The 15,278-nt window shown below is 42.0% G+C and overlaps 1 protein-coding gene across 2 annotated transcripts in view; it reads right to left on the bottom strand.

Annotated features, from left to right (window-relative positions):
• Positions 1 to 14,008: 14,008 nt before the first annotated feature.
• Positions 14,009 to 15,278, bottom strand: part of MYZAP (myocardial zonula adherens protein) — a gene marked incomplete at both ends in the record, with an annotated part of 100,230 nt that continues 98,960 nt past the window's right edge. For both annotated transcript variants that reach the window (XM_080690949.1, XM_080690950.1), the window contains one exon: positions 14,009 to 14,105. In XM_080690949.1, coding sequence (XP_080547075.1) covers positions 14,009 to 14,105 — 97 coding nt within the window. The remainder of the gene's footprint in view (positions 14,106 to 15,278) is intronic.

Raw genomic sequence — 15,278 nt, 5'->3', positions numbered from 1 at the left:
GCACGTTTGTAATCCCAGTACTTGGGAGGCTGAGACAGAAGGATTGCAGGTGCCAGGCCAGCCTCAGCTACTTAGTGAGGCCCTCCACAATTTAGTGAGACTCTGTTTAAAAATAATGAATAAAAAATAGGGCTGGGGTTGTAGCTCAGAAGTAGAATGCCCTAGTTCAATCCCCATTACTGAAAGAACGGGTGGGGGGAGAGAAAGGGAGAGAAACAGCAGCCTGGTGTGGTGGCTCACATTTGTAACTCCAGTACTTGGGAGACTGAGACACAAGGATCACAGGTTTATGACCAGCCTCAGCAACTTAGTGAGACCCTGTTTCCAAATAAAGAACAAAATAGGGCATGGGGTACATAGCTCAGAGGGAGAATGCCCCTGGGTTCAATTTGCAGTACCAAAAAAAAATCATTTGGTTAGCAAAGAATTTCTTTGAGACGATAGGCACTTTCAGAAGGAGTGTGGTCTAACCTACACTTTAAAAAAAGGAATTTAATAGGAGGGAAGGGGAGAAAAATGGAGATAATTTTGAGCAATCTGAAAAAGAAAAAAACAGAGATTGGCTGAGCGTGCATTTAAGAGAGTAGGAAAAGCGCAGAGGAGTTCATCTTCGGAGTCCGCAGACACACGGGCTGGCAAAAAGGGAAGCAGGTGCCGCTGACACCAAAACTTGCTTAGAACGGCTTCAAAACCCTGCTGGGAGGGCAGAGCATTCTGAATTTAAAGGGCCTCTTTAGATTTTTTCATAAAATATCTAGTACATTATGTATCATAAATCTGGCTACAAAATTATTTGTGTGTGATGCTGGGGATTAAACCTAGAAGTATTCTACCTCTGAGCTATCCCCGCCCAATTTTATTTTTTATTTTTGAAATAGAATTTCACTAAATTGCTGAGGTCTTGCTAAATTGCTTAGGTTAGCCATGAACCTGCAATTCTTCTGTCTCAGCCTCTCAAGTACTGGGATTACACATATGCGCCACCACGCCTAGCTTCACAATTATTTAATGAATAAAACATGATATGATAAACTATGTTTATACTTTCTTGTGCCTGGGAAAGATTTGTACAGACATTTATGATAGAATAAAAAGTAGTAAGTGAGGTCCTGTGTAGCCACGACCGGGTGACTCCCATGTCTCCCTGGGAGGGAGTGGAGGTAAAGGACCAGCAGTCTCGGCTCCTGTCCACACAGCGCAGCGCTCGCTCTTGGAGTCTGCCGTCTATCAGAGGCTGTGAAATAAAGACCCTTGTGATCTTTTGCAGGCCAGAATTCGGGAGGCTGGGACCGGAAGATATCGGTTCGCAGACAGCCTCAGCTACTTAGTGAGACCCTGTTTCAAAATAAAGAATAAAAAATAGGCCATGGGGTGCTGCTCAGAGGTCAAATGCCCCTGGGTTCCATCCCCAGACCTGCAAAAACAAAACCAAAAACCAGAAAACAATAGAAAAAAGCTCACTACCCTTGTGCTTTCGCCAGACCTGGCCCGAATCAAGTGTCTGGTCACCTTTGTTTTCTGTCTTGCATGAAGAAGAATTCAGCTCTGAACTTGGTGTTTTGTAGGGCTCCAGACTGAACCCTTTACCCTGGGCATGCTAGGCCAGTGCTCCACCCTGAGCCACACCCCAGCCCCAAGAAGTCAGCTCTGAACAGTGTCAACCAGGGGCAGAGGAGTAAGGGACGCTGCTTGTGAACCACTGTTTGATTACTCGGGAAAAGATAAAATTCTCTTTTTCTTCCCCCAATCTTGGAAGACAGACCAATCAAGCCTGGTATCCGGGATTAAAAAAAAAAAAGGTAATCCAGACAAGAGGATGAAACGAAAACTGCCAGCCCCTGTGCTTTTAGGCCCGGCCTTCCTGTAGCATTGGCTGTGTTAGTGAAGGCTTCTCTAAGGCCTCAGTTACCTCCAGCACAAAGCACGGTGTTCAACCAGCACTCAGAGGGAACTTTTAACACTTATTTCACATGATTCTAAGATGATTAATGTTATGATACATTCTTTGGCAACATCTGTATCTATTTAAGCTCATAAATGTTGAGAAGAAATATTGGGTATGCAGTAAAACCAGGAAGCAGATAGCTCCTTTTAAGTAAATACTCATCCAATGTCCGAAGAGTTTCAGGTTTATCAACCTTCACCCTTCCCGTGGTTGTCTGTATCTTGTGGGGCTGGATAATGTTTTCCATCACCTAGAATTCTTGGGCTTAAATTAACTTTTTATATCTAGGGGATGACAGCTCTGAGTATGCAAGATTGCATATAAGGTTAAAAAAATACCTTGAATTTGTCAAAATAGCAGAAGACAAGCAAGCTATAATAAGTGATATGGTAGGCCAGCACTTCTAGCCAACTAAAGAAAAAGGTAGTTTGAAGGAATAGTTTCTTGATAACACACAAAAGAAGAAGATCAGATAATGTAAGACAAGGAATGCAAATTGTGAGTCTTCCACGACATTCAATATTTTATTTTATTTTATCATTTTATTAGCGTATAATCATTAAATATCATAGGTTCAGCCGGGCGTGGTGGCGCACGCTTGTAATCCCCACGCTTGGGAGGTGGAGACAGGAGGATCGCGCAGGTTCGAAGCGAGTGCTGGCTTAAGAGATCCTGTTTCCAAATTTAAAAAAGTATAAAATAGGTCTGGGAGTGTAGCCCAGAGGTAGAAGGGCTTCCAGGAACCCCAGTACCACCAAAAAAATAAAACAGCGCTGCAGGCAGACCTGCACACAGCACTTGGTGTGCCCTGCACGGCAGTGGGAATGGTCCTGATGCTCGTATTTGAACTGTTCCCTTCCTCCTCCCTCCTTCCCCGCCCCAATCTCCTTCCACTAGTCCACTGGTCATTCTCCTCATTTATCTAAAGTCCCGGATTTCTCCCATTTTCTCCCTGGCTTCTACACATGAGAGAAAACATCCCACCCCTGACTTTCTGAGACTGGCTGATGTCACTAAGGAGAATATTCTCTAGTTCCATCCATTTTCCTGAAACTAACATAATTTTGACATTTTTTGTGGCTGAGTAAAATTCCATTGTGTGTATATACCACATTTTCTTTATTCACTTATCTGTTGATAGACTCTTAGGTTGGTTCCATAATTTGGTTTTTGTGAGTTGTGCTGCTATAAACATTCAGTCTTTAAATAACTTTGTATAGCCACACAGTGTTTTCAGAACGGTGAATCTGAACGACGTACTATGTGCGTGTGCTTATGGACCCAGGGGGCATCCTGGTCCCCACCACCATTAACCCCATTGTTTTCCCTTTCCTACCTTCATGCAAATTTTATTTATTTATTTATTTGTTTGTTTGTTTGTTTGTTTATGGTGCTGGGGGTGGAACCCAAGGGCTTTCTACCTCCAGGCTATACTCCCAGACCTATTGTATATTTTATTTGGAAACAGGGTCTTACTAAGTTGCTGAGAACCTAAGTAACTAAGGCTGGCTTTGAACCTGTGCAATCCTCCTGTCTCAGCCTCCCAAGTGCTGGGATTACAAGCATGCACCACCATGCCCGGCTCCTTCATGCAAACTTAATGGGTTCCAGGTTATCTGAGTTCAGACATGTGAAATGAGTGCAAATGAAAAATTTAGGCTTTTTTTTTTCTGTACTGGGGATGGAACCCAGGGGTATTCTACCTCTGAGCTACAACCCCAACCCTATTTTTTTATTCTTTATTTTGAAACAGAGTCTCACTGAGTTGCAAATGGCCTAAGTAGCTGAGGCTGTTCGTGAACTGCGATCCTCCTGTCTCAGCCTCCCAAATGCTAGGATTACAAGCATGCGCCGCCACACCTGGTTAGGCAATTTTTTTCTTTCCTGAGAGCTTACAATTCATACAGTGGAAACCTCTAAATTACCAGTATGAGATTTATATAGGAAAGTGATTTTTTACTCCAAAAATCAAAGTAATATAAGGCGCATATCTCTCTCTCTCTCTCTCTCTCTCTCTCTCTCTCTCTCTCTCTCTCTCTCTCTTTTTAGGTACTGAGGATGGAACCCGGGACATTCTACCTCTGAGCTACAACCCCAACCCTATTTTTTATTCTTTATTTTGAAACGGTTTCACTGGGTTGCAAAGGACCTCACTAAATTTAAACTGAGGCTGGCCATAAACTGCGATCCTCCTGTCTCAACCTCCCAAATACTGGGATTACAAAGATTTTCATTTCCCTGTTCCCTCCCTCCCTCCCTCCCTCCCTCCCTCCCTCCTTCCTTCCTTCTCTCCTTCCTTCCTTCCTTCCTTCCTTCCTTTCTTTCTTTCTTCCTTTCTTCCTTTCTTTCCTTTCTTTCCAGTATTGGGGATCAAACCGAGGGGCATTCTACCTCCAACCTACACCTCCAGACCTATTTTTTATTCTTTATTTTGAAACCAGGTCTCAAGGAGTTGCAAAGGGCTTCACTAAATAAGTAGCTGAGGCTGTCTGCAAACTGAGATCTTCCTGTCTCAGCCTCCCAAATTACAAACTGGGAATATAAGCAGGCACCACCACACCTGGCACAAGGCTTTTCTTAATACCCTCACAAATAGTTCTCAGATAATTCATGAAATAAATGTTCCTTCAGATATGAACTTTTCCAAGGTTACAAGTTTTTATAGGATAAAACATAAAAAAATGAATTTTAACTTACTTTTTCCTTTATCAGGCCCATCTTTCAATAAGGACTCAGTCTTTTTTGGGTGGATCCAGTATTTTTTGTTTTATAAGTGAGACTAATAAGTACCTTGGACAACGTATATAATCTTGCCATTTCAAACAATTCCTAAAGAAGTGTTTGCAACCATTTCAAACAACATACAAACATTGTTCACAAATCTTGATTAAACAAACACTGTTATCTATAATGAAAGCCATTTAGAAAAGTCAAAGAAAATTCTGAATCTTCATGATCACCTTGGAAACATTTATAACTGCATTTTATACTTTAGATTTCACACTGGATTTTTTGTGACCAGAAAAGGTCATCTTGAGACAGCCCTAATTTCCTTTCCACCAGCCCTTCCCCCGCAAAATATTTAAATAACTTTGTGGGTACCATAAAGATATTTATTTTAGAGTTGGGCTACAAAGTGACCAGTTAAGTTGTTTTTGGTCTGAGTGTGTTTTGTTTAGAAGATGGCAAGTTAAGAGGAAAGGGGAGAATTAAAATATTTGCAAGATGTCATTAATCTCCAGCAAGTGCCCAGAGTTGTTTCCCCCAGCCCTTTCATTTCAGAACTAATCCAGCTTTCTATTATTTGGCTCAGAAAAGTCTTAAATCGGTAACAAGAGAGTAACTTCCTGTTCTCAAGAGTATGGCTGCCAAAGAAAATATTTACAAGAAAAGTCCCAGGGCCAAAAAATTGCCTACTAATTATTTCTCCACCCTCTCCACCCCTAATTCAGGAAGGCAAATGCTGTAAACGCCCTATGTTAAAACCCTAAAGTATGTGTTGAAAAATTAAGAGAAAACCCTGAAGAACTGTTTGCCATTTGTTTATATTTTATTGCATTCAAATTACATCAGTTTTATGGCCCTGAGGCACAAATGAATGTTTCTAATAATATTTTGTTGAGAACTCCACAAAGATTATACTATACTGTTATCAAAACACATTATGGAAGTTTTTACCTAGTTTCTTCCAGCCGAGGAGGAGAAGGGTGGCTCCTGGCACCCAGGGCCTGACCTAGTACTTTCAGTGAGACCACGGTGTGACCCTGACCTGGCCTGACACTCACAGAAGGTGAAGGTACTCTATCAATATAATTCCAGTCAGAATCACAGCAGCCCATTTTCTAGAAACTGACAGACTATAAAATTCATGTGGAAATGCAGAGGATCTTGAGTAGCTAAAACAGTTTTGAAAAAGAAGAACCAAACTGGAAGGCTTATACTACCTTTCCTCATGGCCTATGATAAACTACTACAATCAAGACAGTGTGGAATTACTGTCAACATAGGAATCTAGTTCTATATAACAGAACAGATTTATGCCTCTGGAGCCAAATGATTTTCAGCAAGAGTACAAGAGCAACTTGCTGGGAAATGAGTAGTCTTTTTTAACAAATGGTGCTAAAATAACTGAGTATCTTTACCACCCCCCAAAAAAGAAGAAATTTAAAAAACCTACTTTGATGTCTATTTTACACCATGCATTAGTTATCTAATCCTGCCTGTTAACAAAGCATCCCAAACTAGCAGCAGTCTCCCTCTGGTCTCCCTACCTCTAGTTTCTCTTTCTAGAAACCCATCTCCAGGCTCTTTTTTGGGTTCTTCCTTCCTTGACAAAGTCCAGTGGGTCTCAAATTTTCATGGAGGAAAGGACATATATTTATTTACTCTCCTGTTTCTCCAGCCACTTTTCTCTCCTACTTTGTCCCCCCAAAGGCTCATGTGCTGGAAATTTAGTCCCAGTGTGGTGATGTTGGAAGGTAGTGGGGGACTTCCAGGAAGATGGCGACCGAGAAAAGCAGCATTTATGAGCCCTGCTAACACTCGATCTCTATTGCCACAAAAGCAGCACTTTTCATAGACAGAAAACACTATCAGCAGAGAAATAAAAAATGTAAACACAAGGGACAGAGAAAAAGAAGACTAGAAGAACAACCAGAGACCAGAAAAGAAACAAGCCCACATTGCAGAGCCGCACCGGCGCCATCATGCCTCACAGCACCAGGCTCCAGAGAGGAAAGGTAAACAAGGAGCTGACGTGAGCAGCTGCAGATCATTCAGGTGTAATTCAGCTGTTCTTTCAGCACAAAGAACATCTAAAACTCCCAGTGGCCAAACTCATCACACCTTCCAGGGACTCAGAATGAAGCTCAAAACCAGAAAAGAAATACACCAGCCTCACGGCCGAGGGCGTGGCAGCAGCACCATATTGCCAGCAGCAGCAGTGAGTTCACCATGCCCTCAACGGCTCCAGATCAGTGCACACAATAACTGTAAGTGAAATTGCAGCCCCCTACAGGAGAAATCCCAGCACTGCACCCCAGGGACTTGCACAGCTAGGATAATCTCCCTGGGTCTGAAATTTTGCAGTCCAATCCAGTGAAGGAGTAGTGGTGGCAAAGATACCACACCCTAGTCACAGTTCCCCATGGGAAAACACCCATTCTGGCACCCCCACGGTCTCGCACAGCCTCAACTAAATCCCTGGGTCTGAGACTTTATGATACAACCAAGTAAAGGAGTAGCGGCGGATGAGATTACCACAAACTCTAGATCTTGAACAACCTAAGTGAAGCTGTGGTGACCCGGAGAAGAACCCAGAGAAGGCACAAACTTCTGAAATCATGGGAAAGAGGAACAACAATAGAGCAATGAACACCCACAACCCCACAACATCAGAACCTGATAACACAGAAATTCAGAGATCTCCAGAAGATGAAATCAGGAATATAACTGTAGAAATAATATAGGACTTTCAAAAAGAATTTCAAAAGAGTCTAAAAGAAATAAAGGATGCAATCATTGAAGTAAAGGCATCAATTCAAACTATAAACAATCGATTAGACCACATGGAGAATAGAATATCGCTCCTAGAAGATGATCACTCCAAAAATGAACGCATAATTTATAACTTAGAAAAAAAATCAGACAGCCAGGAATCTGAAATTGAAGAAATATGGGCCCATTTTAAGAGAGCTAACCTAAGAATAATCAGAATAGAGGAGGGAAAAGAAGGTGAAACCAAAGGGATCAATATTCTCTTCAAAGAAATAATAGCAGAAATTTTTCCAAACATAGAACAAGAGATTGATACAAAGGTCCAGGAAATGTATAGAACTCCCTTTAGACAGGATCAGAGAAAAAGTTCCCCACACCACATAATTGTCAAAATGACCAATGTAGAAGCCAAGCAGAGTATCTTTTTTTTTTTTTTTTTTTTTTTTTTTTTTTTGGTGGTGGTACTGGGGTTCCTGGAAGCCCTTCTACCTCCGGGCTACACTCCTAGACCTATTTTTTTATACTTTTTAAATTTGGAAACAAGGTCTCTTAAGCCAGTGCCGCTGGCTTCAAAACTGCGCAATCCTCCTGTCTCCACCTCCCATGCATGGGGATTACAAGCGTGCACCACCACACCTGGCCAAGCAGAGTATCTTAACAGCAACAAAAACAAAAGCCAAGTGACATTCAGAGGCAAATGAATTAGAATCACTCCAGACTTCCCAAACCAATTTGTGAAAGCCAGAAGGGCTTGGAGTAACATATTACAAACTCTGAAGAAAACAACTTCCAGCCAAAACTTTCCTACCCAGCAAAACTATCTATCAAATTAGATGGGGAAATAAGCTTCCATGACAAACAGAAACTGAAGGAATTTATGTCTTCAAAACCAGCATTAGAGAAAATACTCAAAGAGATTAACTACAAAGAAGAAATAGGCAATACACACCAGAACCAGAAAACAAGATTTTCCATCCATCAGACAACTAAGCAAAGAAAAATAAACAGTATTTCAAACAGAAATAAAATCTTAACATGTTAGGAATTAAAAGATATCTCTCAATAATCACACTGAATGTAAATGACCTCAATTCCCCAATAAAAAGACATAAAGTGGCAAAATGGATTAAAAACCAGAATCCATCCATTTGCTGCTTACAAAAAACACACTTTACAAGTAAAGAGAGTAACAAACTCAAGGTAAAGGGCTGGAGCAAGGTAATTCATGTTAAGTAGCCATCTTAACAAATGTGAAGTAGTATTTCACTATAGTTTTTATTTGTATTTCCTTAATGATTAGTTATATTATGATAATGAGTGATATTCATATGTTTATTGGTCATGTAAAAATCTTTGGAGATTCATTATCTATTTTAGTCTTTTAACTATTTCTAAATTGTACTGTTTACCTTTATATTGCTAATTTTTAGGATTTATATTTGGAATATTAATATACCTTCAGATATAGCATCTGGAAATATTTTAACCCTTTCTTTTTTTTTTTTTTTTTTGGTGGTACTGGGGTTCCTGGAAGCCCATCTACCTCCGGGCTACACTCCCAGACCTATTATTTTATATTTTGAAACAGGGTCTCCTAAGCCAGCGCTGCTGGCTTCGAACCGGCGCGATCCTCCTGTCTCTGCCTCCCAAGCGCGGGGATTACAAGCGTGCGCCACCACGCCTGGCTTTAACCCTTTCTATAACTAACTTTTAATTCTGTTTACATTGTCTTTGGATGTACAATATTTTTCTATTTTTTATGAAGTTTGTTTGTTTATTCTTTTGTTGCCTGTGCCTTTGGAATCATATCCAAGAAATCACTGCCAATTTCAATGTTGTGAAGTTTTATGACCCTGGTTTTCTTCTAAAAGTTTATAGTCTTAAGATTTACATTTAGATCTTTTATCTATTTTGAGTTAGTATTTGCATATGGTGTTAGGTAAAGGCCCAATTTTATTCTTTTTCATGTAGTTATTATTTTTCAACAATATTTAGTGAAAAGATTATTTCCTTCACCAAATGTTCTTGGAAACCTTGTCAAAAATAACTTGACCATATATGGAAATAAAAAAAACAAACATATCAAAGTTAATCAGGAAACCAAGCATGGGAAGGAGGGAGGGCGAGGGAAGGGTTAGGGATTGGGCAGGGGCTGATTGGGTGATGTGTGTGTGTATATCTCCACAAGTTTTTTTTTTTATCCCATTAAGATGTATGACTACAATGCACCAATAAAAATTTATTTAAAAAAAAAGAAGAAAGGTATTGGGACCTTTAAGGGATGGAGCCTAATGGAAGGTGGTTAGGTCACTGAGGCCACCACCTATAGAAGGAATTCATGGAACTCTTGTGGGACCCTGGTTAGTTCCTGCAAGAGCAAGTTGTTCTACAAAGAGCAGGCCTGGTTGTTGAATCACACCACCTTCTTGTCTTACTGTATGATTTATTTCTCCATCTATTAGGGAGAAATCATAGAAGGACAACCCCTACCAGAGGCCAAACAGATTTCAACTCCAAAACCGTAAGTTAAGTAAACCTCTTATTTATAAAGTACCTGAGATGTTATTCTGTTGTAGCAATAGAAAATGAACTAATATACCCCCAATTTTCCTCCTGCACAATCTTATTCACTAGTATTCATGAAGTCTCTAGTCAATGTGTCCAGTATGAAGAAATCCTTGGGTTTGAAAACATTCATGGTGCAGTACTCCCCTCCTAGTGATTACACATGATAGCAGGTACCCGCTGTTGGCATGTCTCTGACACAGCATTGGGGAATTTATCAGTATGTGATATATGCAGAGCACTATGTGGGGATGTGGTTTCACATATTTCAGAGGCAAAGCTGTACACACAGGGCTTCAGAGAGCCATGGTGACTTGACCAGGTGGTGCTGCAGTTCCATGGCAAGCCTGAGACCAATTCCAGCCTCCTGGGTATGTTCTGAAGTCAGACAGGCCTGAGCGGCTCTGGACAATGCTCACATCTCTTAAAGTTTTAGCCTCCTCATCCTCAAAATGGTAGTGACAACATCATCCAAGCAGGATGGTGTATGGACTCCACATCCCACTCACAAAACCTGTCCTCTTCTTCCCCCCAGCCGAGGCTTCCTCTGGAATACTTTTCATTTGTTGACTTTTCCATGCTTGTTGGGGTTTGGAATGAATTCCCTCCAAATGACTAGGGTGTCCTTTATGGGCTTTACCCCAATCAGCTTACATCACTGAAGAAACAAGAAATAGACATGATGCCAGTCATTCAATATATGCATATTGAAGAGGGCGCTGAAAATAAGTTCCCCTGGATTCAGAGACAGGAGAGATTAAGAGTACCTGGACTTGCTGAAAAAAAACTAGGAGCGGATGAGGCTCTCAAGGCACATGCCTCTGTCTTCCCAGAACCTAGCATGCACCCATTTAACTGAATTGGACCTCTGAATCTAGGTGTCACCCCCACCTCTACCCTGGTGACACCCTGTTGTGCCTGGATCAGGCAAATGGCATTCACAGGGGAAAGGCAGGTGCTCAATGCAGCCAGGGGCCAGCGCAGGGGTGACCTCATTGCACTCCCCAACATCACATCACTGAGTCCAAACACCTCCAGGCCAGCCCGGAGACCCCCTGCCGTGGCGTGTCCCTCCTAGAGTAGAACCCACAGGCGCAGAGCCCAAGTCCTTTCTGCCCCGAATTCGGGCTCACTCTGCAGTGGCCCTCTCCGCCTTCTGGACCCCGGGGGCCACCCACTCCTTCTGAGCCCTGTCCTGTTTCCTGTCAAATGTCTAGCACTCTCTGGGCCCTGGGGACACCTCTAGGCACATAGTTACACCTATACACTCCTGAGCTCAGGCATCCAAAGGCAATATCCTGAAGGAACTTTTTTCACTGCCTGTTTGGGGATAGATCTGCCCAAAGAAAGCAATGTTTTATAGAGTCCATTTCGCATTTCTAATGTTGGCAAAGGGGCCAGGAAATCACATTCTCAGCCTGTTGGTGAGATTTCCAAATGGACACAAATCTTACATAGAACAAATGGGACTAGATGCAGCAAAAGACGTAGTAGAGCTTGCATTCCTTTGGGCCTGGGAATGTCTCTCCTAGGAATTTATCCTTAGAATCAGAGGATTGCTTTCAAAAAGGTAAAGACAATCTTTAAAATTCCAACATTAGGGGACAGGGCAGTTAAATCATGGTATTTTAATAAAATGGAGTCCAAGTCACTATAAAAATAATGGTGTAGATTATATGCATGTATACACATATGACTATAATAAGCAAGAAGTGGTTATAAAAGTATGTAATGATGGTACATAGCATTTATTAAGTGCTTACACGTACCAAGCATTATTGTAAGGACTGCTCAAGGAATGACTCATTTATTTTCCCCATCCACTCAATGAGAAAGAAACTGTCCCTGTTCCCACTTTACAGGGGCTCAGGAGGGTCTGTGGTGTGTGTGTGTGTGTGTGTGTGTGTGTGTGTGTATGTGTGTGTGTGTGTGTGTGTGTGTTTAAAAAAGTCTGGAAGGCCTGGAATAAAAATATTAATTTGCAGCATTATTATAGGATGTTATTTTATTTTTAAGCCCTATCAAGTATACATCTATTTTTAATTTCAGTGAGATAAATTTATTATGTAATATTAAAGTTCACTCTGCCCATTCTACATTACACTGAAGTTCATGAAAAGGTGAGTTTATATCACTCTTTTATATTGAGGCTTGGTGTCAGTAGAGATACTTTTTAACAGGATTCTCTTCTCCCAGTTTCATTCTGAATAATGTAGGAACTCTATTAAATAGTTTTTCTGGATAGGCTAAATAATGTCTAGAATTTTCCACACTCTGAAGATACATCTAAAGCACAAAGGACCCAGCTATAGAATAATCTTTAAATCTAAAAATCTCTAATTTTTTTCCTGCTTGTTTTAAGAGAAAAATGAGGAAATGGGGAAGTGCCTGCAGATATTTCAATTTCTGCCTTGGTCTCATTAAAATCATTAAGTCATTGTATTTCATTGAGAAACTGCTTCCAGACCACCAGCTTCTCCAAGAATCCAGGCCAGCCTCCCATCTTCCTGGTCCCGAGGCCAGCCTTTGTCCTAGATGCTCCTCCTTGGTGATTCCCACAGGGCATGGCTTCTTGCTGTCAGAACACTGCATTAGCAAGGGCCACAAAGGAGCCAGCGGTATTCTAAAACAGAGCTCCGGAGCCACAGCTGTTGCTGCCCCTGAGCCAGCTCCCTGGTGAACGAGGTTGTTCACATCAGCCTACCCAGTAGGTGTGATCATCTTAGGTTGTTAGAGAATAAAATTACACTCTGAGAGCTTTGATACTTCCCAAGGTCCCACACCGGAATTAAAATACAAATACTTTCCAAAATGCACGCTTTCTTCTTCACACTATCTCAGCTCAGAGTGGTGTATTCAGCTGGGTTGCTTTTCTTGTTCCCTTTTCTCTTTTCCCGAAGTAGGAGGTGGAAAGGGAACCTTGGGAAAAGGAAGGGGATTTTTGGGAAACCTTTTGCATTCTGTGATCATGAATGTATCTTACTCTTTTCAGAAAGTGTGCTCACTAAACATATTTCAGGAATTTAAAAAGTCACAGAAACACAATCTTCGGCTTCCGCATGCTTCTGTGGATCGCTGTGATCTGACCTTGACGCTGACCTTGATGCTCACACATAGCTTCCTCTGCTCACATGGTCAAGGATGAAGCTCAGAGACAACGTTAGTAGAACAAAATATATGGTATTTATTAAACATATGTGATATAGGTTATAATGTCAAAGTAGAGCATGCCTGAACAGATAACTCATTTAATGAAAACACCAGTTGATACTGAAAACATTAAGTGATTAAATTTCCATAACATACAAAATTCTCCTTAAGTTAAAAGTGAAAAAGAAAAAGGAAATCACAGGTTGAATAAATATGGTGATTTCAACTGGTCTTATAAAGATGTAAGGCACAAATAATAATAATAAAAAAGAGGTTAGCACATCAGCATGGAGCTTGCTGAGCCCACACAGGGCTCCCTCGGTGGCTCCCACTTGTCCACCTGGGTCCCTGCCACCAAGAGGAAAGCCCTGCCAGCGGGGCTCCTTCCCTCCAGGTTCACATCACTGCAGGTGGCGTGCTTCTTGTGGACAGACAGGCTTCTCTGTGCCAGGGAAACACCGCCTCTAATACTTTTGTGGGTGAACAAAACCTTCATGCTGTAACCATCAATCTTGTGAATAACATGGGATTTCACATTAATGCCCTTTCCCCTCCCAACCAAACTCTGGGGAAATGGAAAGTTAATTATAAAATCCTATTAGGATTTCTGTGCTACAGGAAAAACCAACAGTGATGCAGGACAGCAGGCTGACGCTGGAGAGGTGTCTGCAGTACGACCCTGGGTACCTCTCCCTTGCCTGTCCCCTCCACCACCGCTTTTCCTCTGTCTTATGAGTGGGTCAGAGCCTCAGCAATTTCCAGTCTGCTTACACTGTGTATATGAGGCCACCCGGCCTCCACCACAGGGTTCCAGGGCCTCTGTCCATATGTAGAAAGTGCATGTCTCGATGCCTACGTCAGAGTTTTTTTCGTGGTTAGCTCCAAGACTCGTGTGTATGGGGTGTAGTTCCTGGAAGGCATCACAATTTCGCGAGTCCTACCTGTCTGGCTGAGAAATGAGAAAAGGCAGATTAGGAAGATGAAACAAAACCCTCCGTACTCTTCCCATGGTCAGACAATTCGAGGAAATGGGTTTTCGGCACTTAATAAAAAGACTGTAATAATACCGCTTAATATTTTACTCAAACTTGTAATGAACTGAATGATTGCGTAACCTCCCCCCAATTCATATTTTGAAATCCTAACTCGCAAGCATTAGGAGGTGGGACTTTGCAGGTGATTAGGTCTCGAGGGTGGAACACTCGTGAGCAGGATTAGTGCCTTTCGCCAGAGAGACCAGTCATCCCATCTGCCATGTGTGGACAAGGGAAGGTGCCATTGAACCAGAAAGCCACCTTCTCAGGATCCTGAATTTGCTGATGCTTGGTCTGGGATTTCCGGCCTTCAGAATGGTGAGAAATAAATTTTTGCTGTTTATAAGCTGTCAAGTTTATTAAGGCAACCCCAAAAGACTAAGACAGAACCATAATTTTTAGAAACTTCTAAAGGTTGTACTAGGTAACAGTGATTCCAAACAAACAATATAAGACATACATTCCAGGCACTTATAATTTGGCAGCAAAGACTTGTGTATAAGTAATTTTAATATAATGTGTTTGGTGCTCTGATGGTGTGATGGATCTTCTCCTCTTGCCCGTCGCGACCCACTCTACTCTCTGGGAAGCTGACCTGAAGACTAGGAAGCTGTCAGTGCCAACAGGCTCCCTCGCCCCTCAGCTTCCATTTAGTTCTGACCAGTTGACAGGCAGCTAGGGAATCAGAGACCAGGAGGACAGGGAGTGAGGATGTCTCTTTCCTCCTGGCTAGGCTGCAGCCGGGTAATGACTTCATTTCTCTCCAAAGGCCACATCGACATCTGGGCCCTTGCTTCTTCAGCCTCTCCCTTTCCTCTTCAGGCCATGGTGGTGCCGTGGTGGGATATGGCACGAGCATGGCTCTCAAAGGCTCATGTGCTGGAAGCTTGGTCTTCATTGAGTGGTAGGACCTTCAAGAGGTGGGTCTAGGGGAAGGTAGGTGGAGATGGGGCTCCACCCTTATGCTGGATTCATCCTGTCTAGCTGGAGTGGCTCAGTTCTGGTAGGGGTGGAGTTCCTGAGAGAGGTTGTTATAAAAAGAATGAGGCCTTGTACCTCTTCAGTCTCTTGCTTCTTGTCTCGCCACA

This window comes from Muscardinus avellanarius, assembly GCF_963383645.1.
Source record: "Muscardinus avellanarius genome assembly, chromosome: 3".
NCBI classification, from domain to species: Eukaryota; Metazoa; Chordata; class Mammalia; order Rodentia; family Gliridae; genus Muscardinus; species Muscardinus avellanarius.
The sequence above is the reverse complement of the archived record's forward strand: the minus strand, read 5'-3'. Positions and strand labels throughout refer to the sequence as shown.